The 23,587-nt window shown below is 35.1% G+C and overlaps 1 protein-coding gene and 1 long non-coding RNA gene across 7 annotated transcripts in view; one reads left to right on the top strand and one right to left on the bottom strand.

Moving 5' to 3' along the window:
* The window catches only part of CPEB4 (cytoplasmic polyadenylation element binding protein 4), a 63,415-nt gene that overhangs the window by 2,551 nt on the left and 37,277 nt on the right, over window positions 1–23,587 (top strand). For 4 of the 5 annotated variants that reach the window (XM_082726081.1, XM_082726080.1, XM_082726079.1 and 1 more), the window contains exon 2: window positions 16,512–16,593. In XM_082726081.1, the coding sequence (XP_082582207.1) occupies window positions 16,512–16,593 (82 nt within the window). Of the gene's footprint in view, window positions 1–16,511; window positions 16,594–23,547; window positions 23,582–23,587 lie in introns of those variants that run through there. The other variant, XM_082726082.1, reaches the window with a different exon arrangement.
* LOC309862339 lies at window positions 14–23,568 on the bottom strand. Of its 2 annotated transcripts, none has more exons than XR_014310473.1 (4): window positions 23,140–23,568; window positions 21,110–21,260; window positions 6,710–6,794; window positions 14–872 (listed from the first exon to the last, which is right to left on the bottom strand). It is a non-coding gene; the product is annotated as an uncharacterized lncRNA (long non-coding RNA). The 2 variants fall into 2 exon arrangements; XR_014310474.1 differs by having other exon boundaries at window positions 21,110–21,358; window positions 23,156–23,566.

Raw genomic sequence — 23,587 nt, 5'->3', positions numbered from 1 at the left:
TGTTCCATTAATAGATTAAGATGAACAAGGAAGTTCCATGGTTTAATATCTATTTAACTAAGAGAGTTTGACTGGTCCATGTATATAGCAGAACTCTTCTTAGAAAATGAATTAATTATCAGATGTTATTTTGCCAGGACAGGAGTATGATTTGGAATAAAATATTCAGCTGTTTCTTTGATAAATTTCTAATTGTAATCTTCCCCACAGATAATAGTGTGAATTGGCATAATTATGAATACCAGGTAGCTAGAGATGTTGTAATTATTAACTATAATAGCTTTCTAGCCGGACAGGATCATCAGGGTTGGTTTTTCCCTACTTTTTTAGGTGAGAATAAATAATATATAGATATAAGTATACTTCATTGTGGAAACTGATGATCATTTTCTGCCCAGATAAAGTAACCGTATAACCAAAAAATTCATTTTTTTCCCTCCACTGTAGGCTAGCAATTATTCACTGAAAGCCAACTATTGAATTATAGTTTTCTCACTGGTTGCACTTTAAACCTGGAACCTCTCTGAACCTTGCAGTCTGAACAGTCTAAATTCATCAATTCAGCAATTCCACTTAAACCTCTTTGCAAATTCCAGCCTGCCCTGTGTCAGAAAGGACTGGTACAGAAATGATCTAAATGTTTTCTTCATCTCCTTTTATTTTCAAATACCATGGAACTGTTGATCTCAGAGTGACTCTTTTATGATGCCTTTCATCCATTTGTTTATTTTCCAGTGTTAACACTAGGGGTGTAGATAAGCCATTCCTAAAAATAGATCCAGGCAAAGATCACTTGTCTTTCTTGCCACCAGTGTTTCCTTATTCTGTAAGAGTCACATGGTTTGATGTTTTTGAATTAATGAGCAGCCATTCTAGTTGATAGAAATGAGATAAAGAGAATTTCATAGTTAATTGAACATCAGATGCCCCACTGAGTTTGTATATTTGAGGGTATGATTGTTTATATGTGTTTGGAAAATTTATATGGGATAATAAGTTAACATTGAATCAGTCCTCACAGTGACCCTTCAAGGTAAGTTCTGTTATTATCCCCATTCTGTGGATGAGAAAATTGAGTATCAGAAAACTATAACTTGCCCAAAAGTGCACAACTAATAAGAGTACAAACCCTAGGTTGAAAAAACATGTATACATGTGTATACAAATATACATGTACCACAGATAGAGGGTTATTTTAGAGATGTTTCTGCAAGGGCTAAGACACATTACAAAACAGTTTCAATGTCCCCAGATATGATGTCAGCACAAAGCAGAACTATATGTTTTGATTAATAATTTGCTTAGTGGGAGGGCAAGTTTGCTAAGAGAATCCTGTGTCATTCCAAGGAATTAAATGTCCCTTCCTTCAAGGTTTCAGGTGGAATAGTTAGGATGTATCATAAAATATTTGATTAAGTTTAGTTTTAGATATTTAAAAATAATTTTTTGCCTGAGTATTAGAAAGCTGTTGACTTTTTGTTTTAGAAAGGCCTTTACTCAAACTGAAGAGCAATTATCTTGTGTTAGTGGCTAGGTAAAAGGCTTTTAGACATTGGTGATTTCATGAAGTCTATTTTTTAAAAAGTTGCTTTTAATATTCTTTGAACATAAATTTAAAGAAAATTTAGTGCAAAGGTGACTATTTTGAATTAGTCATATGTTGCTAATTTTTAAATCTAAGGTGGCATTCTGTACATTTTAACTGGATTAAGATTGGCTTGGAATTGAATACACTTTATTTTGTTAGAGTACACTGACAGAACGAACTTATAGGACTGAACTTATATGACCTCATGGTTTATTTTCTGTGGTCAGTTTACCAACGTTTGAAAGTTTGCTTTGGGAAAAATAAAAATTTCAGGAAATGAATAAACTATATACATGCATATTACCAATATTTTGGGGGACTAATGAAATCTTTTGGATCAGTTGGAGATTAAGCTGATTTATGAAATAATAAAGTTAACTAAGCTTGACACTAAAAAATAGTGTTAGAAACTAAACTCTTCCCTTAGAATTGTTGTCTATCATGCTGAGGATGGAAAAGGATGAGTCCATATACCTGGCTGAAATATGGTAGGATGAAAAAGTAAATGGTTGATTTCTGCTCATCACTCCCTACCATTTTTAGGAATGGGAGGAGGGTTCAGGGGGCCAGGAACAAATGTGGGGGTGATTTGAAAGTCACAGTAGCATTTTGGGTTTTGAAAAAAAATACACAAGAAGTTAGTAAACTGATTACTGTATGCTTACTTAAATGAATGTAGTTCTCTCTGTGTGTGTGTCTTTGTGCGTTTTAACAGTTCTCTTTTGAATTGGTTTTTGGCAAAAAGAAGAAATACAATTTTGGATTGGTATGAATTCCTTGGTTAGATTTGATATGAATAACTTGAAGGAATATTTATTTGACTGGGAGCCTGGAGACCTAGGTGGCTCTTGGCATTTGGGGACCTCAGTTTCTCCATAAAATGTGGGGGGTGTGGGGTGACAGAGGTGATGTCTAAGTTCCTTATGGTCCTGATGTGAGCTGTTGTGGAATTGAAATTGCTGCAACCACAACCATACTCTTTCCAAACCGCTGCCATCTTATTTAAATGTATTACCCTAAGCACTATTAATTTTAGGAAAGAAATTTTACAGATATTAGTAATTCAGTTTTAATGGCTATTGTTAAGAATTCCTTAGGTGTTATAGAGAGCTCTGGAAATATATCACAGAAATAACAGAATCCAGCTTATGTGATTATATTATAATCTTAGTATTATTGAAAGGAAAGAGTTTACCTGCTATGTAACTAATATTGGACAATGTTTGTTTTATTTTAAAATTAATCAGAATGGTTTTTACATTTGTTTAATGCAGATTTGGGTACATATAGTGAATTAAAATTAATGATAACATTTTTAGTTTGTTTTGTTGTCCAGTCTTAACATTCTCTTTTATCTAAGCTTGTGGAGCAAAAACAGATTTCAAATATGTGACTAGTCCCCTTAATATTTGATATGGCAAGGCAATGTATTTTGGAAATATTTTTTATATTGAAAAAGGGTATTTTTCTAGTTTTTTTTTCTTTTTTGCTTGTTTAAAGCTCTCATTATATGAACTCAAATGACATGCCTCAAATCCTGTTTTCAGATAAAACTAAATGAATATACATTGACTAATAACTAACATGCTTACAGTTTCTAAATGTTTTACATTTATTAACTCATTTAATTTATCCAACAATCCTATGAGGTAAAAGTTATTATTACTATTCATATACAAGTCTTGGCTTTCAACCAATATACTACAGTGCCTCTTCACATAAACATAGTACAGGTGTGTAGTGGGGAGGAGGTAACACCTCCCAGAAACAAAATGAGAGGAAAAATTTTATGGTTTGAATGATTGATGCATGATAATCAAAAGATGATTACAGATTTGAAAATGGAAAAGAATAGAAAATAATAGAATATACCTATCAACTTTAAAATGCTAAACTTAGATAATACTCAAGTCAAAAAAATTTTCTTGTGTAGTTTTAGTATATACTAGGCACTGAACTAGGTGCTTTCACATGTTTGATTTTATTGTCCCAGTTTCAAAATGAAGAAACAAGGTCAATATTCATGTGACTAAAGGCATGATTTGACCCTTATATTAAGGAGAAAAAAATCCTCCTTGTCCTGCCAAACACATCCTGGAATTCCAATGTCTAAACCAAATAATACATTGGAGCACTTGCCAGTAATTTTATTTGACTACAGCACCTCTTTGGAGGGGTGCCTAGATCTTCTGTCCTTACAGGAAAGTAAAGGAGAAATGTGTAGCATATATTCTGATAGTCTCTTATCTTCAGCTCAGTTATGCTCACACCTCCATTAGGTAAAAACCAGGAAGTAGGCAAAAAAATAAAAAACGAAAAATAAAAAGGAAGAGAGTGGACAGAATCTTTCACAAAGACCATCCTAAAACTTAATAGGGAGACATTTTAGGATTTAGAGCCCATTTGCTCTTACTTTAGACACAGTCACCATGGATTTGTTGAGTTGCCTTAACCAGGCAAATAATTCATGTCACTTTAATAACTCTGCTTATGTTGTCAGTTTATTGATCCTTCAAATTATATATAGCATCTTGTATTTGAAAACAGTTACTGCATTGCTTCAGTTCTGAAAGTCATGGTGAATTATTACAATTGTCTTAACTGTAACCTTGTTACACTTTTTGTTTTTTAATAATAGTCCCAGGAGGGATCTTTGTATGGGAAACGTTTTCTTTGACTTTGTATTTATTTATATTAGAAGAACGGAGATTAATTTCTTCACAATAAAGTATGGGTTGGATGGTTTTGGCTCCAGAAGAACTGAGATATTGGAAAAGCTTTGGGAAAGCATACCAGCTATATTATGCCTTTTTGTAGAAAGCCTTTGAACTAGGTTTAATTGCTTTTCTGATGGAATCAAAACTTGGGCGGGGTAGAGTTTTTTGATTACTTTTTGTTGTCTTCACAGAAGCCATGGAGTATGATCAACACATTGTTCCACATCTTTCAGGAAAAACCTATTTATAGCAAGCTTAGTGAGCATGGTTGTTGCTAGTTGCAACTAGAAGGATGCTCTTAGTTCATGGGTTTATGTTTTTGAGAATAATCCTTATTGTATTCATGAGAAAGAAGTGGAAAAGTAATCTTAAAGTTAATGTATGCCTAGTTTAAATTTTATAGCCTATATTTATTTTTTTATGACTTTATCTTGCTATAAGGAAAATTAGCTTGAAGATCCATTATCACATTTTTTCAGCACTACATTGTATCTCAGTTTTTGGTTCCATCACAAATAAGATAATGTGTATAATGCATTTCTCTTTAAGGCAGGGAGCCCATAACATGAGTATTTGTTTTAATATTTTCTTTTTAAAAAAAAATATTTATTTGTTTGACAGACAGAGATCACAAGTAGGAAGAGAAGCAGGCAGAGAGAGAGGAGGAAGCAAGCTCCCCACTGAGCAGAGATCTTGGTGCGGGGCTCCATTCCAGGACCCTGGGATCATGACCTGAGCTGAAGGCAGAGGCTTTAACCCACTGAGCCACCCAGGCGCCCCTGTTTTAATATTTTCTGACAAACTCATTTTATATTTAATTGTACAAAGAAAATTCCTCTTGCAGAAATTAAAGTGTATTTTTACCATGATAAATCTATGGCAATATGTAATTTTTTTACTTCAAATTTAGTATAGTTTCTCATCACATTTTATATTATTGAAACAAAAGGAGTTCTACTTTCAGGTTTTCAGAAAATTCTTAGTAGGTAGAATAATAAAAATGTTATTTTTAATTAGTTTCTGAAGGTGAGACTTAAATAATTACTGAGATAGGCTATTTTATGAGGCCAAACATGTAGTAGAATGAAGCATAACCTCTGGATCCAAGTAGACTTGAGTTTGACTCTGCACTCTAATTAGCTGTGTGACCTCAAACAAATTGCTTAAGTTCAGGAAGAAAACCTCATCAACGTTTTAATACCCAGTAGTGAAGGCTTTTGTGAGTACCTTAAGGGCCATAGTAGGTAGCTTAATTTTTTTTTAAATTTAAAATATGGCTCTCTAAAATTTGTAAAATAATGAAATTAATTACAAATACAGTATTTTTGAACAGTTCTTTGTATTGCTTATCTTATTATACATGCTTTACTTCTTAGAGTACTCCTTTTGAATAAACTAGATGCAGCTTAAGACAGATAAAACATTTAGCCAAATTATCAGTTTTCTTGAGAAGTTTTATAATTGTATATATCTAAACTTTCATTAGTATTGGCAGACCACATCATTCAATATTTTGAAAGATTTTGCCTATGGTTATTTTAAGAAATTTAGAACATTTAATTTAGAACATTTGATTGTTTTTGCATTCTCCTTACATTAAAGGAGACTATTTCAAAGGAGAATTTGTGATTTTTTTTTTTTTTTTTTGGATAAGAGATAGGAAAGGGTACCATATATTTGAATTGAGTATATTTTATCTTTTATCCTGGATTTCAGTTTTGTTTTTTATATTTTAGTTAACTTATTTAGTACATTATTTATTAAACACCTCCTATGTTATGGACTAGGGACAAGGCTAGATATCTCATAAAAGTTGTTTTGGTTTGATTTATAATGTATTTCTGACCTGTGCTAACCCCTGAATGATACTAAACATACTTTTTTCTCATTATAAACAAATTAGCAACTGATAGTTTCATGTCATTTTAATCCAGGAGCTGTTACAAACTTTAAGACAAATTAGCAGATCCCACTTAAGGTATAACAAAAACAATGTGGTATTTTCAAATATTTTATTAATGGTCACATTTATAAATGTATTACTTGTACACTTATATGCAGCATGTGCTTATTTAAGTTTTGTGGCAAAATGGTAATACAAAAGGCAAACTTTAACCTATGGGAGTGGAGTTCGGGTCTCATTACATGTCAAGGAAGAAACTCCATCAGCCACTCACAAGTCCTCTCTCATGTTTGCAAACTGAATTATTAAAGTTCAAAGTCTTAAGCTATTCAAGTACTTTTCATATTGTAGAATATTTAGGTTGGGCAATTTTTGTTTGCTGAGTATTTACCAGAAATATCCTAATCATTATTTTTTTATACATCTAAACTAAATTATAGTTAATCCTCCAGGATTATACATTCTAAAGCCATATTTATATTTAAATATTATATAACATACTTTTCATAGTAGTCCTTCCAGGTGTTTTTGAGGGATGCATATAGTGCTAGTCAGTGAAGTAGTTGTCATCTTAATCTGTAAGAACCTTAAAAAAAAAAAAGTCAGCATAAGAATATTGCTGTTCAGAAAAATCTCCTAATTGTAGTATGGAAGTCAGATCTGGGTTCCAAATATGGTCCTCCACTTACTAACTATAAGACCTGGGGCAAGCAACCTTCCTGATCCTTCATTTTCTCCTTTGTTTTGACTGGTTATCAAATAGAAATATTAATTAAAAATCTTGAAAATAGCACATATTCTTAAAATACGAAATGTGAAATATGGTATAATTTGTGTGTGTTAATTTGAGCTTAATTTTAAAGAAGAATTTCATAAATCAAACTATGATTCCTTAAAATAAAGTCATTGTATGTAAATAATAGCGGGAATCAAGCTAGATGATGTCCTTATTTTCTTGAACACTGCTAAAAAATTTAGTGACCAACCGTTTTTTTTTTTTTTCTTTATATTCCCTGTCTCTATTTTGGTAAAGTGTTTAACCTCATGTCTTTTACATTTTTTATTAGGGAAAAATTTAAGCATATTCAATAATAGACAAAATAGTATAAAACCCCCCCATGTGCATGTCATCTGGCTTCAGTAATGACCGACTCCTGGACCAACTCCTCTGTCTTCTTCCTAACCTTCTCCCCTTGCATGTTATTTTCAAGCAGTTCCCAGATACTGTATCATTCCAGTGTAAGTGCTTTAGTATGTGTCTCTAAAAGATTAGGAGTCTCCCCCCCCACCCCCCCACCCCCGTAAAAACAACTACAAAGAAATTTTCTAGTGGTTTTTAAGAAAAGATAGTGAGAAACTGAAGCAAGGCCCACATTTCTGTTGCACTTGCTCAGCTTGTTTCCCCATTCAAGCTGGTACTAATCTCTAAGGAAATCGCTGCTGGCCTCATCTCCTCCCTTCTGGGCAGAGAAGTATGCTGGTGGTCACATGGCCATAAAAAAAATAAGGGAGGGGTGAGAGATCCATCAAAAGCGACAAAGCATCAATTGGTGGCTGAAAATTTGGGAGGAGATTCTCCAGTTTTCCTTTCTCCAGCTTATTCTTACCTTTTTAGCCCCATTTGGACTCCCAGGGACTTATGGGAAGGTTCTCTGAAAGGAGAGTGATTAAGACAGGACTGGGAGCTCTTTGGTTGTGTTTTTGTTTGTTCGTCTGCTTTTATTTTTAAAGAGGAATTTCGAGGTTTGGGGCCTTTTGCTGGCCTTTGCACTGCATCAAATTTTTTCACCTCTTGCTCACTTTCAATCTACAAATGTTTGATACTTTCAGTGGACCATATGCATGACCAAGGCGAGCATGCTCCTTCTTGTGACGTGTATAGTCTGGTGACCTCTTTGTACCTGAGTGTTTAGAAGTGCCTTCTATTCGGGGAAACTCTGGAGAGCTAAGGATATGGGGGTGGGAATTGTGAGAGCCCAGAATGGCTCTTTTTTCCTATAGGCTGCTTTTTGACTTTGGTCTCGGGCTCGCAAGAGAGATTTCATTGATTACAGGACACAGGCAAGCCTCAGTTTAGAAATAAAGATTGTGCTTTTGGATGACCATTTTCTTTGCTGATTCTTGACCCTGATCAGGCCCAGCAGACATGGAGCAGAGGAACTCTAAAAGCCAGTAAGCAGCCAAAGATGGAGAAAGGGTCAGAAGGGTCTAAATGACTTCATTCTTTAGGGTTGAGTGTTAGTAATATTTCAGTATTTTCCTGAAACTAGTGACTTCTTGGCCCTGAGTAGCTTATTAATATTTTTTCTATTTCATTTTCCTATGAAAACAGGCTATAGGAAATAGCACAGAACAGCTGAATTATTCAGATATAACAATATCTAATTTAATATGTTAATTTCAGGCTCTTTTGCCATTTCACCAGAAAGAAGGGGCAGAAGGAATGTTTATTGAATGGGTCTGCTAACTGCTGCACATTTTGTGCAATCTGTCAGATACCTTATCTCATTACTCCTCACCAGCTTTATAAGGTCTCCTCATTTTGTTGATGAAACCAAGGTTCAGAGATGCTGTGGTGTCAAGATCACTTGTCTAGTAAGTGGTAATTTAAACTCAGGTCTTGGAATAGAGTAGTTTTTTATTGTTGTTTTGCTTTGTTTTGTTTTTTTTAGAGAGAGAGCATGAGAGTCCATGTTGGGGAGGACAGAGGGAGAGGGTTGTATTCATTTATTCTACTGGGTGTAAGAGCTTGATGTGGGGCTTGATCTCATGACTGTGAGATCATAACCTGAGCTGTTATCAAGAGTTGGATGCTTAACCAACTGAGCCACCCAGGTATCATTTAGAATAGAATAGATTTTAATTATTTCTTTCTGCCAGGCAAGGTGAGAATCTACACACAGTCAAGAGAAGAAGTAGTCTGTTGATCCAGGAATTGACTGATCAAGTCTGGAATGGCAGTTTGTTTTTTAAATTCAGTTAAGTGGTGATAAGAAATGTTTACCATTTTAAGGATTTCTCATGCTCAAAATGAGTATGGTTTATTTAATAAAGGTGGAATTAAAGAAAGTTTCCTCAGAGGCTTTCTGAAGAAATCTGATTCATCAGTTCACATGGGAGCAAATGGACTTGTTGCTTCAAACAGGGTAATACACCAAAGACATTAATTTTTTAGTTATAGTTTTTTAAGGGAGCATCTGGTAGCCTGTAAGATTCTGCCTTCACTATTAAGCCATCATAATGAGAAAGTACTGACTGAAGGTGATTAGTGTAGATGATTACCTCTTTGACTTTAACCTCTGACCTCGTTCTCAACATTCAGGTTCTCTGCATAGTGAAGGATGTCATACCTGCCAGGTGTTTGTTTATACATTGAAATTTCTAGGTCCTAATGAGGCTTATGAAATGAGCCACTTTTCTGAGCTTCTGCTCTGAGGTCAGACTCCTCCACTTACTATATGACTTTGAGAGTTATTAGTTAACTTCTCATAGCATTATTTGCCTAAAATGGGGATGATACTTATATACACTTTACGTGATGGTTGTGAGGAATGAATGTATGTAATTCGTATATAATTCATATAAGATGCCCAACATGGAACCAGGAAGAACATGTTAGCCACTCTTTAATAATGGTGGTGTTGATGATGATGGACTACAGCATGCTACACCTATGCTACAGTCTGTGGCTATGGAGAGATTATGTGAGTGGTGCTTACAGCCTGCCGGGGGGATAGCTATAAGGGAACTTGTCAACATCCTATGGAATGGCATTATGCTAGTGGGGTGGGGGAAAAGGGACTTGGGCCTGCACTGGGATGTAAGGGTCATCTGGAAGTGGAATCATGAAGGTTGACTATGTAGTCAGTTTTTGATGCCTGTGGGCTTAAATGTTTAATCCAAGAAGAACATTTATATTTTGGCAAATCTCAGATTAAAACTCCCATAGTACCTTTGATTAATTATGGGCTCACTGGCACTTCAAACTTCCTGTTTATTTTGGCAGCTGACATACTGGCATATACTTTCCTTTCAAACCAAAATATTTTCTTTTCCCTTCTTCATTAGGGAAACTTTAAGCCAAGAAGAGAAACCTCATCGGCTGATACAGATACATAGTTGTCTGGGAAGTGACAATCATAGTAGTGTCTGTCTATATTATAGGGAGAGAGTGAGTAAAGGGAGTAGCTGACTTTTGGCTTTGGTTCTTAATAACGTGGTTACATTCAGTTAAGTACTTTTTGTGTTTTAGACCCAGTCAAGTGATGCAAAAACATACTAACTCAAATATAAAAAGACAAGACCAGTAATAGAATGGTCATGGTGGTTGATCTGTTGAAATTGAACTTGATTGTAATCTTTTTCCAAGTTAGGCATCTCAGAGCTTGGAGAAGGCTTTTTTTGGGGGGGTCGTTTTTTGGGGGTCTGAGAGCAAAGGCTGCCTCTTCATGCAGATACCTTAAAATGGTTGATGTAGAATATTTAAACTTGACTGTATCATGGCCAGTCTGCTACAAGTCACAATGCAACGTATCTAAGGAAGTTAACCTGTTGAATATAATTGCTTAACTCAGTGCTTCTCAAAGTGTGGTCCCTGTCATCACTTAGAAACTTATTAGAAGTGTGAATTCTTGGACCCTACCCAGAACTACTGATTGAGACACTTTATGGGTAATCTGTGATTTGACAAGATCTCCAGATGATTCTGATATGCTCCCAAGTATGAGAAACACTGGCTTAGAGTAGCCATCTGAGTGTCTTAAAAAAAAAAAAAAAAGCCACGAATGATGATTTTGGTTTGTGGTATAATTGCAGTGTAGTTGTTCTTCCTGTTGGTAATAGACCAACAGGTTCACGTGTTTATTTTGGCTACTTCTAGAATGTTATGCAAAGTCATATCATCAGTTATTTGCTGATGCAAGTCTTCCTATTTTGCCATGGCAGTCAGGATTACTCAGGTGTAAATTAAAAGGATGGGTCCTGATTTTTGAAATACTTGTTTTATAAGAACATTATTTTTTTTCCAACTTAGATTTTTATATTGATTTGTATGGTTTTTCCTTTGGAAATTGTCCTGTAGAGATGACAGAAACCAAAGCCAACCAGTTACTAACATACAAGTCAATATATTAAATACAACAATTAAGATTACAAAATAAAATGAGGTCTAAGTATGGTAATCAAGTTTGTTTTGCTGAGCCTTGAAGATAATTGGTGCTCTTCTATTTTCATTCATGATTTATAATCTCACATGTTGTAGAGTCAGAAGGTCTAGGTTCAAATTCTGCCTCTCCACTTACTTTGCATTGATAGAGTTGTCTAATCACTCTCAACCTCCATTTCTTCATCTGTGAAATGGGATAACTGCTGAACATACCTAATTGTGTAGGATTTTTGTGAAGAATTAATAAGATCCCACATGGAAAGCATTAGATCTTGATAAGGGTCAGCTGCTGTTATTATGATGATTATTACTGTTTCTACCACTTCTACTTCTGTGGTTAGTAGTAGATAACCACGAGAGGCATCTGTGGTAGCTTTCTAATTTGCGTACCACGTCTCTTTGTCACCTCAGTGGGAAGAAGGAAGATAAGGCTTCTTATCTTTTTAGTACGTCTGATATTATTCCTGTATTATTCTTATACATACATTTTGTTCTTCTTTTGATTTATTGAGAAATACTTGAGTGCCTCCTGTTTGCTGGGCACTTGCCAGCATGTTCCTGCTCCCGGAACCTTTACAGAAGAATGTCTTATTCATTCAAATGTATGCCTTAATTAGTGTGGTCCTTTGACTCCCATGATCATTACGTTATCCAAGGAATTATCTCCTGCTTTGGAGGGAGACTTAGGCTTGAATCCTGACTAAGCTGCTGAACTATGCAGTAACCTGTCTGTGCAGTAATTACAGAATTTTTCTTGGTCTTAGTTTTAATCATTAAAACAGGAATAATGCCATCTAACTTATAAAGAGGTATTAAGACAGTATTAATAAAGTACCTAAAATAATGTCAGATTTCTTAGTAGATGCTCAATAAAAGGTAGTTCTCTTTTTCTACCTTTTCTCCCTTTACGTTGCCAAGAGAAACTGGCTGGTGGTGGGCTGAAGCAGATTTGGTTGCTGGTGTTTTTTGTTTCATGGTAGATTCTTTGCCCTATTATCTTAAATCAGGACATCCCACATCAATCAATTGTTCTAAGTAAATTTTTTTTATTAAAAATCTTGTTATTTTGCATTGTGTATAGCGTAAGAAGATGCAGCAAATGTCCTAAGTTGCTAAGGGTTCATTTTCTTATTAACATTATTGATCCTCACCTGTTTGTGGGCACAAAGGGCACAAAGTGATGAGTTTTCATTAGCCATTTTCCTTTATGCTTTGCTTCCTGCCATACTCATCACCATAATTTAAGCCAAATCTTGGGAGAGCACAAGTTAAGGATGTCGGAAAGCTAGAATACAAATATATTTTGGACTTAGGAAAAGGACATTAGAGGTCTAATAAAACTCTTTCCTTTTTCAGATCAGTAAAGAGGTCTAGAAGATGAAAGGGTCCAAGCTCACATGACACACCAGTGGTGGAGTTGGGGCTTCCTAGTGTCTAATGCTCATTCTTCTGATTGACGCTGATATTCATATTTTGGTTATCAGCTCATAGTCAATCAAGAAGAGTTTTCACTTAGCAGGGTTTCTATTTTATAGTTAGTTTACTTTCTGGAAATGGATCCAAGAAAATAGATAAGTGGTTATGATATTTGACCCAATTAGCAATCAAAAGGGTAAAATCAAAGAATGAAATATGGAAACCAAAGCCCTCTTGATTTGATACTTTATCGGGTAAGAAAACCAACATTGTTTGTGCTACTGTTCTTATTCCTTGGGTTTATTTGTTTGGATCTACTTCCTTGGGTTTATTTGTTTGGACCTACTTCCACCTACTTCCTGATGGCATACTTACATTCTAGATTTTTGTTTTTGTTTTTAATTCGGGGTTAAAAGTAGATGGAGAAGATCAGTGAGAGGATAGTGAGAAGGATAACTTTAGACCCTCTCTGAGAATAGAATGTTTACTTGACAAAATATGTAGCTTTTGAACTCTTTGAATTGCAAAAGAATCATAAGAAGTAAAATGTTATACAAATGTAGTCATTTATAATAATTATAATAAGATTGGACTGTGGGAAAGAATACAGATTAGGCAAGGGTTGGCAAGAATGTGGTAACTGTGCTATTGGGTCCTGTACCTTGCACTTAAATCATTAGCAATCTGTCCAGACACTGTTCCCTTCTGAATCCATACCGAGCCTAAAAATCCTTCCCAACACATTGCATCTGAGGGGCGATACCAGTTGATGAGAGTTTGTATATTGGTGTTTATTTGTCACCCTTGTATTAAATCATGACAAAGTGTAAAAAGGATAGAGGGTTTGTTTTTAATCCCATAAAGCATTACTTGAAAATTTAAAAATTTCATTAAGGATTTTAATTTTAATGTATTCCACCAATTAGAAGTGAGGGGTTATCTTACAAAAAATCTTCTGTTTCAGGCAGTATGTGATAGCTGGGCAGGAGGTAACGAAGTTGCTTTGCTAAAATTCCAGTACATTTAGAAATGTACAGGTAAAAAAGTAATTTCTTTCTTTAATGGACACAGCTGTCATAAACCAAAACATACTGTGGATGTGTATGTCTTTATCAGTTGCTTCTCTTCAGTGTTCTTGTTATTTAGTGATTGGCAAAATGTAAGTTCTGGAAATTCACAAGGTTGCTTAATGCTTTAGTTGCATTTAAAAAAAAAAATAGCTGAGTACCCCCTACCCCACTACCCATTATAGTTATTTTGGCAGAAGAAAACCTATAACTCTACAGCAGGAAAGGGAAAATGTAAAAACAAACCTTAAAGAAGCAGAAGGAAAGAAACGTTTTAAACATTTAAAAATTACTTGAAGGAATTCATTTATTCATTGCTTTAGCAAACACCCTTCTACCTGTCAGGTCCTGTGTGAGGCACAGTGTTACAGAAATGTAGGACAAGGCTTCTCAACCTGTGTCACCTCATGGCACACCTAGAAAACATAATACGGAAGCAGAAATCATCTGCTAGAGAGTTCCTGCCCTAGCTGTCAGTCCTGTGGGCTTAGGAAATGGATATCTTGGCATATTGTCACCCTTTGGATTTGTATACATTGAGAACATTTGATGTAAGACATAACTTCCTACTCTTGGGAAACTGGCTAAAGATATAAGCAAATTACTAGATACTGAGAATTATTGCCTCCAAGATAGGTTTTGTACTGGAGATAGTAGAGACAGTGGCTGGTGGGGTTATGGGTGTGGTTCATAGATTTCAGAACAGAGGACAAATCTAGTAACTGTAGAATGAGATAGTGGAATTTTAAATTAACTTCTTTCTCAGATTTTGCCTCAAATCCACTTTGCTTCCAAAAGAATATGCAATACAATTTTTGAGTTAATTCAGTGCATAAGATGAAGAAGGATAAGAAAAACAGAACAGTGTTTTCCTTTTTGTGAACACTAACCTTTAAAAATTCTGATTCTGACCACGTGTCCTCCGGCTTCTCTATTGACCATGTTGAGTAGATGAAGATGATGAGGAAAGAATCAAGAAAAAAAAATGGGAAAGATGTTCTGGAGGGAGTCATACCAGTTCAGAGCAGAATAGCATGTTAAGGCACCTGCACCCCATCCCCATCTTCATCCTCTCCATACCACCTCTGCCCCAGGAAAAATCCTGTAATACTCTCTTTTAATTATTGGATTATATCCAAATATAACTATCTTTGGACTCCTAAAGTTGCAGAGTTGAAAAAAAAAAAACTGGTATCCTATAACAATTCATTCAGTGAACACTCTGATTATCTACACGGTGTGGTGGGGTCAGGAGACGTGATCCCTGATTCATGGGATAAGACAAATAGTGTTATTGAAGGACAGAAAAGAAATGTCAGGTTGATCACAAAGTGCTCTCCAGTGGAGAGCGTGCTCTGTCAGTCTCAAGGCTCTAGAAATTAGCTAGGAAAGAGGGAATGTGAGATTCAACAAGTTTAAAAAAAGGGGTGGGGGATAAAATCAGGTGAACTTTTTTAAAAAGCTGGGGCTTTGAGTTAAAAAATAATATAAAAGAAAGCTGAAAAGGAGATTATAGAATTCTGCTTGTCTAGTTCCTGTGGAAGCCCCTTTTCTTTCATATTCTTGTAGTTGTATCCATGTGTGTACCAGTTTTATTCTTCAGGTGGGTCAGGAATCTGTATTACTGCTTCCTTTCAGAGTTTAATTTTAAAATGTTTTCATCTATTTCTCACTTATCAGGCCACACTTTAATTTTAGTTATTACTGGTACTTTTCCTCCGGAAGAATGCCAGAGCAGTTGGGTGGTTGTATATTTTAAGATTCCTCACCCACTCTTGAAATGCATTTTGTTAAGCCATGGTTTAGATCAACATGTTGACACTCTGTCTTCCCTTTAATTTTAATGGCCACAAAATCAAGACTGCTTTGCCACTTAGTGGTCTTACAGACCTTGGATAACTATTTTCACACTTTGGTTTATGAGAAAATACAGCTATTTTGAATAACTGTTCTGAATATTGCCATTCGGTAGCAGTATCTGCTGAATGTCAGCAAAGTTCATAACTGCTGTAACAAGTTTGGAAACTTTTGCCATGTTACTGCAATCTTAAGTGGCAGACAAAGGTTATAAATTTTATTTTACATTTGTTTCATGTTGTTGGCTATATGGAAATTGGTTTTAGTTGCTTCTGCTTTGTTAGTAAAAATAATGCTTTTATTGAAATAATTATTAGAAATAGGATCACTCTTTGCTGAGCCCTGGTTACTTTTGTGGTTTGTTTTTTTTTTAAGTGTTAAAAAATAAAATGCAAGAATAAATGAAACAAGACTGGATCAGAAGGGAGACAAACCATTAGAGACTCTTAATCTCATAAAACAAACTGAGGGTTCCCGGGGAGAGGTGGGTAGGGAGAGGGGGGTGGGGTTATGGACATTGGGGAAGGTATGTGCTATGGTGAGTGCTGTGAAGTGTGTAAACCTGGCAATTCACAGACCTGTACCCCTGGAGCTAATAATACATTACATATAATGTAATAAAATAAAAAAATAAAATATTTAAAAAAATAAAAATAAAATGCAGTAATAATGTACCTCATACACAGGGGGAGTAAAATTGCCCCTTTTGATCTGTGTCCCATCGAATGCAGCTTATTATTATCTCCTTTTGTAAATAAAAGCTATTGTAAAAGTGACTTGTGGCTGTTTGTGTTTACAGGATCGCCCCAGAACGTTTGATATGCACTCACTGGAGAGTTCACTCATTGACATTATGAGAGCTGAAAATGATTCCATTAAAGGTAATTTAAAAAATCGATTTGATTTTTAGTGAAGTAGATAAAATGTTGTATTATTTATATATTCTCATGAACAGTATGGCAAATATTATGGATTCATACTTTGTATGTAGTCAGTTCCATCAATTTCATACATGTACCTCTCATTAAAAACTCAGACATATTTGATGGGCATCACTGTATGCCCATCAAAATACCAATTAAGAGAACTACAAGAGTACTGATTGCTAAGGGTGGGCAGTTAATGGGAAAGACATGAACCATATACCTCATTTTTTCAATATCTGAGGCAAAAAAGAATGCTCAGTGCCTCAAACCTCTTATGTCTCTCCACCCATGACAGTGACTATACACCCATATGAGTTCAAATATTGATAGAGTTTTGGTCTCGTTTCACATTTTTAAAGAAATGGCCAGTAGTTTCAAAGTTGAGATGAAGTTGTGTGCTTGAAATATTTTCTGTGGATCCTGTTAAGAAAAAATAGTGCTATTTCTACTTGGATTCTGGTCTCAATTCTAATACTAACTAGCTGTGTTATCTTGAATAAGACATTCATTTTGACTAGGCCTCAATTTCTTTCCTCTTGTCTTTCTTTCTCTCTCTCTCTCTCTCTTTTTTTTTTTTTTTAAGATTTTACTTATTTATTTTGAGTGAGAGAGAGAGTACAGGTGAACACACGTGCAGGGAGGGGCAGACAGAGAGGGAAAAGCAGACTCCACGCTGAGATCCCAGGACCCTGAGGTCAAGACCTGGGTGGAAAGCAGATGCTTAACCTACTGAGCCACCCAGGCCCCAAGGCCTCAGTTTCTAATCTTTATAATTACTGTTGCAGTAAGGGACTTATAATGGGGAGCTTTCAAAATAAAATATGGAGGGGCACCTTGGTGGCTCAGTGTGTTAAGCCTCTGCCTTGGGCTCAGGTCATGATCTCGGTGTCCTAGGATTGAGCCCTGCATCGGGCTCTCTGCTCAGCGGGAAGTCTGTTTCACCCTCTCTCTCTGCCTGCCTCTCTGCCGACTTGTGATCTTTGTTTGTCAAATAAATAAATAAAATCTTCTAAAAAAAAAATATAGATGTGTAGGCCATATTCCAGGTGTGGGGTAGGGCTTGCATGTTTGTTTTTAATGTCTCATGTGCTTGGGTAACCAGGATTGAGAATTACCAGAGGAGGTATTCTTTAAGGGCCTTTCTGGCTCTGATTTTGTGAAAACTACCGCACAGAATAAAATATTTTTCTGCACAAAAATCTTTCAATTAGAAAGGAGATTTCTTTTTTCTTTGCTTGTTTTTGTAAAGAAATTTGGAATGTTTGATGTATTTGGTCATCCCACTTGTTTATTTGTTCATTCATTTGTTCATTCATTCATTTGGTGTTTATGATCCTGCTTTGTGCCAGACATAGCTTTGCACTGGGGTCAAAGGTAGCAAAACAGCCTGTACTTTAAATGGTGACTAGCCTGGCCTGGTTTTCCTTTGAGTTTGGTTTATTACATTACTAATGGAGTGAAACTTTTAAGTGTTTTTCAACGGACCAACAATAGTAAATTTTTTAATGAGGGGAGCTGTTTGAAGTTTGGAGAGATGAAAAATAACATATGATAAAAGTATGCATCTAGCTGTTGAGATAACTTTGAAATAAAAATATTTTGAAGATCCTTACTGAATTCCTCATGGAATTCTGATGGGTGACTTTAATCCGAATACACAATCTGGTTCTGAGGAAAGATGATCTCTCATTCAGAGTGGGCTTTATTTTTGCCATTTCTTAGTACTCTGACTTTGAGTGGTATCTCAGCCTCTTTCACCCTTCTTTTCGTATTTTCATCAGAAAAGTGAGGAGAATGTAAGGCCCTTTCTAGCACCAGAAAAACTGTACACTCTTAAAAAGTAGCTAAAGGAGAAATTTGAATATGGTCTGTGCATTGATTGTACCAGTGTCAGTTTCCTGGTTTGTACTATAGTTATGTAAGATGTCACCACTTGAAGACACGGGGGTAAGGGGTATATAGGATCTCTCTGTACTGTTTTTTTGCAACTTGCTTTGAACCTGCAATTATTTCAAAATTAAAAGCTAAGTACTGAAAAAATAGTTAAAGGTAAAGGACATTTGTTTATTAATGTATTAGATGCCTTCAGCAACTAACTTTCTTTTCTTTTTTTTCCCTTTTCTTTTCTTTTCTTTCTTTCTTTCTTGGAGAGCCTCTTATGTACTTGATACTACAGATAATAAATAATTAGAACTCATTTTCATGATAAGTGCCTATTTCTTTTTATTTTATGATATTTTATTTTATTTCATGATAAGGGCCTTTCAGAGAAAACAGTTTACAAGCTGTAGCAGATATAAACTATCTATTATGTATTGCTTCTAAGAAGCAAGCCTCTACCTAGTACTTAGGTTAGATGTAAGAGTTGCACACATTATTCTAATAAAATTAACAGTAGCATTTCCTTGATTTATCAGATATAGCCAGGACATATCACAGGTTTATTTCTGTTTCTTCTTGTAGCTTGCTAAATCATTATGTAAAGTTCTGCTTTTATTCTGTATTCCCTTTTTAATTTCTTCTATCAACTTTTACTTAAATTAAGTTTCTTTAAGCTGATTCAGTAAGGATAATGAAAAGTTAAGTCTGATGACAGAAAACATTAAATCTGATTGGCCTAGTCTGGGAACATAAAAGTTTTGTAAAATACTTATTTATAAAAGGAAGTGTGGCAGAGTGAAAAGGCCATGGGTTTTGGAGTCAGATAGATCTGGTTTTAAATTGCCATTCTGCCACTACAGTTTGTGGTGGTTGTGAGGATTAATTGGTACGATGTATTTGTGAAATGCAGCATACCGCATTTCATAGAAAACACTCAGTAAATGGTATGGATTATTACTAAGTATCTATTAAGTCTATTTTTATGCTTATCAAATGAGAAAGTCAGTTTCCAGGTAAGTTTAAGTGCCAGAGTGACTTAAGTATATTAACCGACTGAGCCTCTCAGGCGCCCGAAAGTAACTTAAATGTATTAAATGAACTCTGTCCCTTTTTTCTTCAAAGAGCAGTAAAGAATTCATAGGTGAGTTCATGATCCTAAAATGCCAAATTATAGTTATGCGTATTTTTTTTGTAAACCACAGTGATGAACTTTATCACTGTAGGCTGTCACTACCAAAATGTAGTTTGGCATAAGGGAATACTTCATTTCTGGTCAAATTCTTCTTTTGATTGAGATAGCTATAGAAAGGCTGTGCTTGGTTTTAACAGTGATTCTATTGTGAGATTTTGTTTAAAGGTGATAACAAAAGTTGAATATCTTAAAAACAACAACTTGTTATCCTTTTAAAATAAGTATATAAAACTTGCCAATCCATTTTGAAAATAAAAACCCCTCCATATGCTCTGCTACCTTAGAAATGGAGGAAATAGAAAACGGACATATTTTCTGTGAGACTAGTAGAATATAATATGCCTCTCACACAAAAAAAAAACTATAAGAATTCAATTAAAAGAATTAATTTTAGAACTGTTTTTTAAAAAGGCCCATCACTGGGAGGCAAATTTTATATTTGGGTTTATTTTATATTAAAAAAATTTCATAAAGTATATTACAAATGACCTCTTACTTTTATCCTTCTTTTGCAGTTCCTCATAGAAATGTGATTTGTCATATGTGTTCAAATAATAAAGCCAAGAGTTGATACAGGAACTACATGTCGTATCAATTCTGATACAGCTGTATTATTTATTTAAGTTTAAAATACAAACCGAAAACTGAATTTTGTTCTTCCTTATGGGCAAAAAACAAAAACAAAAACAAAAACAATTAAAAAACACTGCCTTCCTGTAGTGCAGTTTAAAATTATATTTTTGCAGTCAACAGACAAAATGCTTAATATACCTAGGGACCCTCAAATATAGCTTTTGAGTTTCTTTATGAATGTGTTATTGATTCCAACTGGCTTTGAAAACCTTTCTTTTTTTTTATCATTTTAATCAATGTGAAAAAGGAGTATCTGGGTTTCATTTCATGATTTATATTACTATTGCTTCCTGTTTAAATAGTTTCTTGAAGAATTTTAAGGTTGCTATAATTTTCTCCATATACAGCTCTTTGGGATGAAAAGTATCCTCCCCCTACCTTATCTCCATGTTTTTTCTCTGATCAGCTGGCATGTCTGTATGTTATTTTTATCCCCGAAATTGTATATTGCCTTCTCCATAACCAATGCCGGTAACAGTCCACAGAAGCTCTTCCCCCGAGACTGATTTTATTTCTTTACTGCACACCCAATCTCATAAGCTAAGAGCCTAAGCTATAGACAGAGTTGGAATTTTGATATCCCAGGTGGCAGCTTGTTCATTGCTGCAAAATTATTAGGCTTATCAAGTATTTTCTTCACCTGGACAGAAGAATCTTCTACTATTATAGGTATACCTACTATTATAGGTAGTCAGCTGATCATTTGGGGAATATTGTATCTTACAGTTATTTGTGCCTTTGCTTACCTGTGAAATTGGTACTTACTGTTTAGAAATGGAGCAGCTGGAAATAACGTGAAAACCACATGCAAATACATCTGTTTTAAGCCTTCTGAAGTATAGGTTGGACACAGTGTAATAATGAAATGGTATTATATTCAGTGTATAGGAGGAAAGACCTTGGAAAATTAAGGAGCCTTTTTTTTTCTTTCTTTTCTGTGTGGGAAGGAAATAAAAGACTACAGACATAAACCAAGAAGTAGCACTTACGGAGTTGAAGCAGCGGGAGACCACACTGGAATAAAGAGAGGGAAAAAAAAAACAGCTCTTGAAAATTATCAGATGTCCGATGGAGTAGAATAATCTGGGATTTCATCCTGGTTGGGTTGGGTATTTTAAATCCAATATATGAAAACAATTTCGTATCTAGTTTGCTTCATTTCACTAGAACGCCAAATGAGACAGCAAAATTGAGAGAAAAAAGGCCATTTGTAAGTTGTCAAAACATTATAATTGTTCTTCAGATATTAATTAACTAAATTATGAGTCAGAATGTCATTTTTCCTCAGAATATTGTGAAATTGGAATCTTTTTCTCTTCATATTGTAATAGGATGTATCTTGCTTTCATCTTTTGGAAGAGGGAACTCAACATATCTACCCCATCCCCCTGAGTTTCAGGCATTTAAATACTTGATTTGAATGTAAGCAATAATGGTTGCATTCAGAAATGCAAGTAGTTTCGAGTGCCAGTCTTTTGCATATCCCATGGTGCCCAAGAAACCTATTGCATATGGAGAGTAAGTAGTGGGAGTATGTTGTACAGTTAGACATTACTGCCACACTTGTTTCATGCATTCATTTAATACAAATTTATTTTAAGAGCTGGATCTACTCCAAAGATACTATGTATTTAATTTCTGACTGCTGAAGGTATTGTGACCTTGCGTTATAATATTTTTGATATATACGTTTTTCCTTTTTTACTCACATTAAATTTGGGGGCCCTTCCCCCACTAGTTTTCATTGCTGTGGATTTGTTTGAAACAAATGCTTAAATGAGTAGGCAAGTGATGATTCCATCTGTGCCTCTTTTCTTTGTTGCTAAGCAAAAGAATTTATAATGATCTCTCTAGAAGAAAATCATGAAACTCTGTTGAAAGTTTAGTACACAAAGCCTGTTTCATTTATTTTGTATAAGATTTTTTTTTTTAATGTCACTATAAGAGAATGACCATTGGGATAATTTAAATTCTTTATCTTTACAGTAGGGTGAGGAGAAAGTTCTACTTAAAAAAAGATAAGGTAAAAAATAACCAGGAAACCTTAAATTTTCCTTTAAAAGAATTTTTAAAATATTTCTATATTCCAGATTGCAGGCACGCAATTCTCTGTTTAAGGAGCAGATGTTGCAGACTGATACAGATGTTTTAGAACATTTATCGCATACCGACTTTATGTAGACCAAGATAGCTCCAAAAACTTTGGATGAGAGTTGCTGAAAATAGGACTAACTTTAATACCATTGTCATAGATTTGAATTTTGGAGTAAATAAAAATATAAAAACAAAAGCTCTTACTAAAAGAAGTTTCATTGCTATAATATTAAAATGATTTATTTCAATTGGTGGTGAGGGTTATTATTTCTTAAAGTATTTAACCTTTTCCTAGTTGAATCAGTTTGCTTCTGGCAATTTGAGAAAAGACTGCTATGCATTACTCTGCACCCCAGTCCTCCATCACCTTTATACAGGACCAGATGGCCATTTTCCTTTAAGGGACATGTAATGGAGCAGGATACAAAGTATCATAAAGAAGAAATGGGTAATGGAAAACAGCTAATTTAACTTGTGATTCTCTCTCTCTCTCTCCTTTTTTTTTTTTTTTAAGATTTTATTTATTTATTTGACAGAGAGAGAGATCACAAATAGGCAGAGAAGCAGGCAGAGAGGGGGAAGCAAGCTTTCTGCTGGGCTTGATCCTATGACCTCGAGATCATGACCTGAGCGGAAGGCAGAGGCTTAACCCACTGAGCCACCCAGGCATCCCTTACTTGTGATTCTTAATCAAATTCCACCTTCCAAGTAAATTACCATTACTTGAAGTCAGATGTCTTCTGGTGAATTGGGGGATCTTTAAATATTACCCTTCCTGAGAATCCGCCAGGCTCTGAAAGCCCTGCTGGAGCCTTCCTGAACTCGGCTGGTTCCTTCTAGCTCTGTTTGGATGATACCAAGTAACTCAAAGCAGCATAGCAGGGGAGTGGGAGAGGCCTCCGTAGAGTAGACAGTTTCCTTATTTCTAGAAGCTTCATGAGTAATAGAGTAAGGTACATAACAAAGAAGACAGTTAAAACTCGGCTACTGTGAACTTCTTGTGTGGCTATTTAGAAACGAAGCGGTTTCTACTCCTTTAGCACTCTCCCTTTTATGACTGCTGAAATGGAACATCCTAAACAGTCTTTCTCTTTTGCTTGGCTTAGTTGTGCGGCAGGATGGGACCTGGGCTTCTGTGTTGAGGTAATT

Source organism: Mustela nivalis (genome assembly GCF_964662115.1).
Source record: "Mustela nivalis genome assembly, chromosome: 3".
Taxonomy (NCBI): domain Eukaryota; kingdom Metazoa; phylum Chordata; class Mammalia; order Carnivora; family Mustelidae; genus Mustela; species Mustela nivalis.
This window is presented reverse-complemented; position numbering and strand designations above follow the sequence as displayed.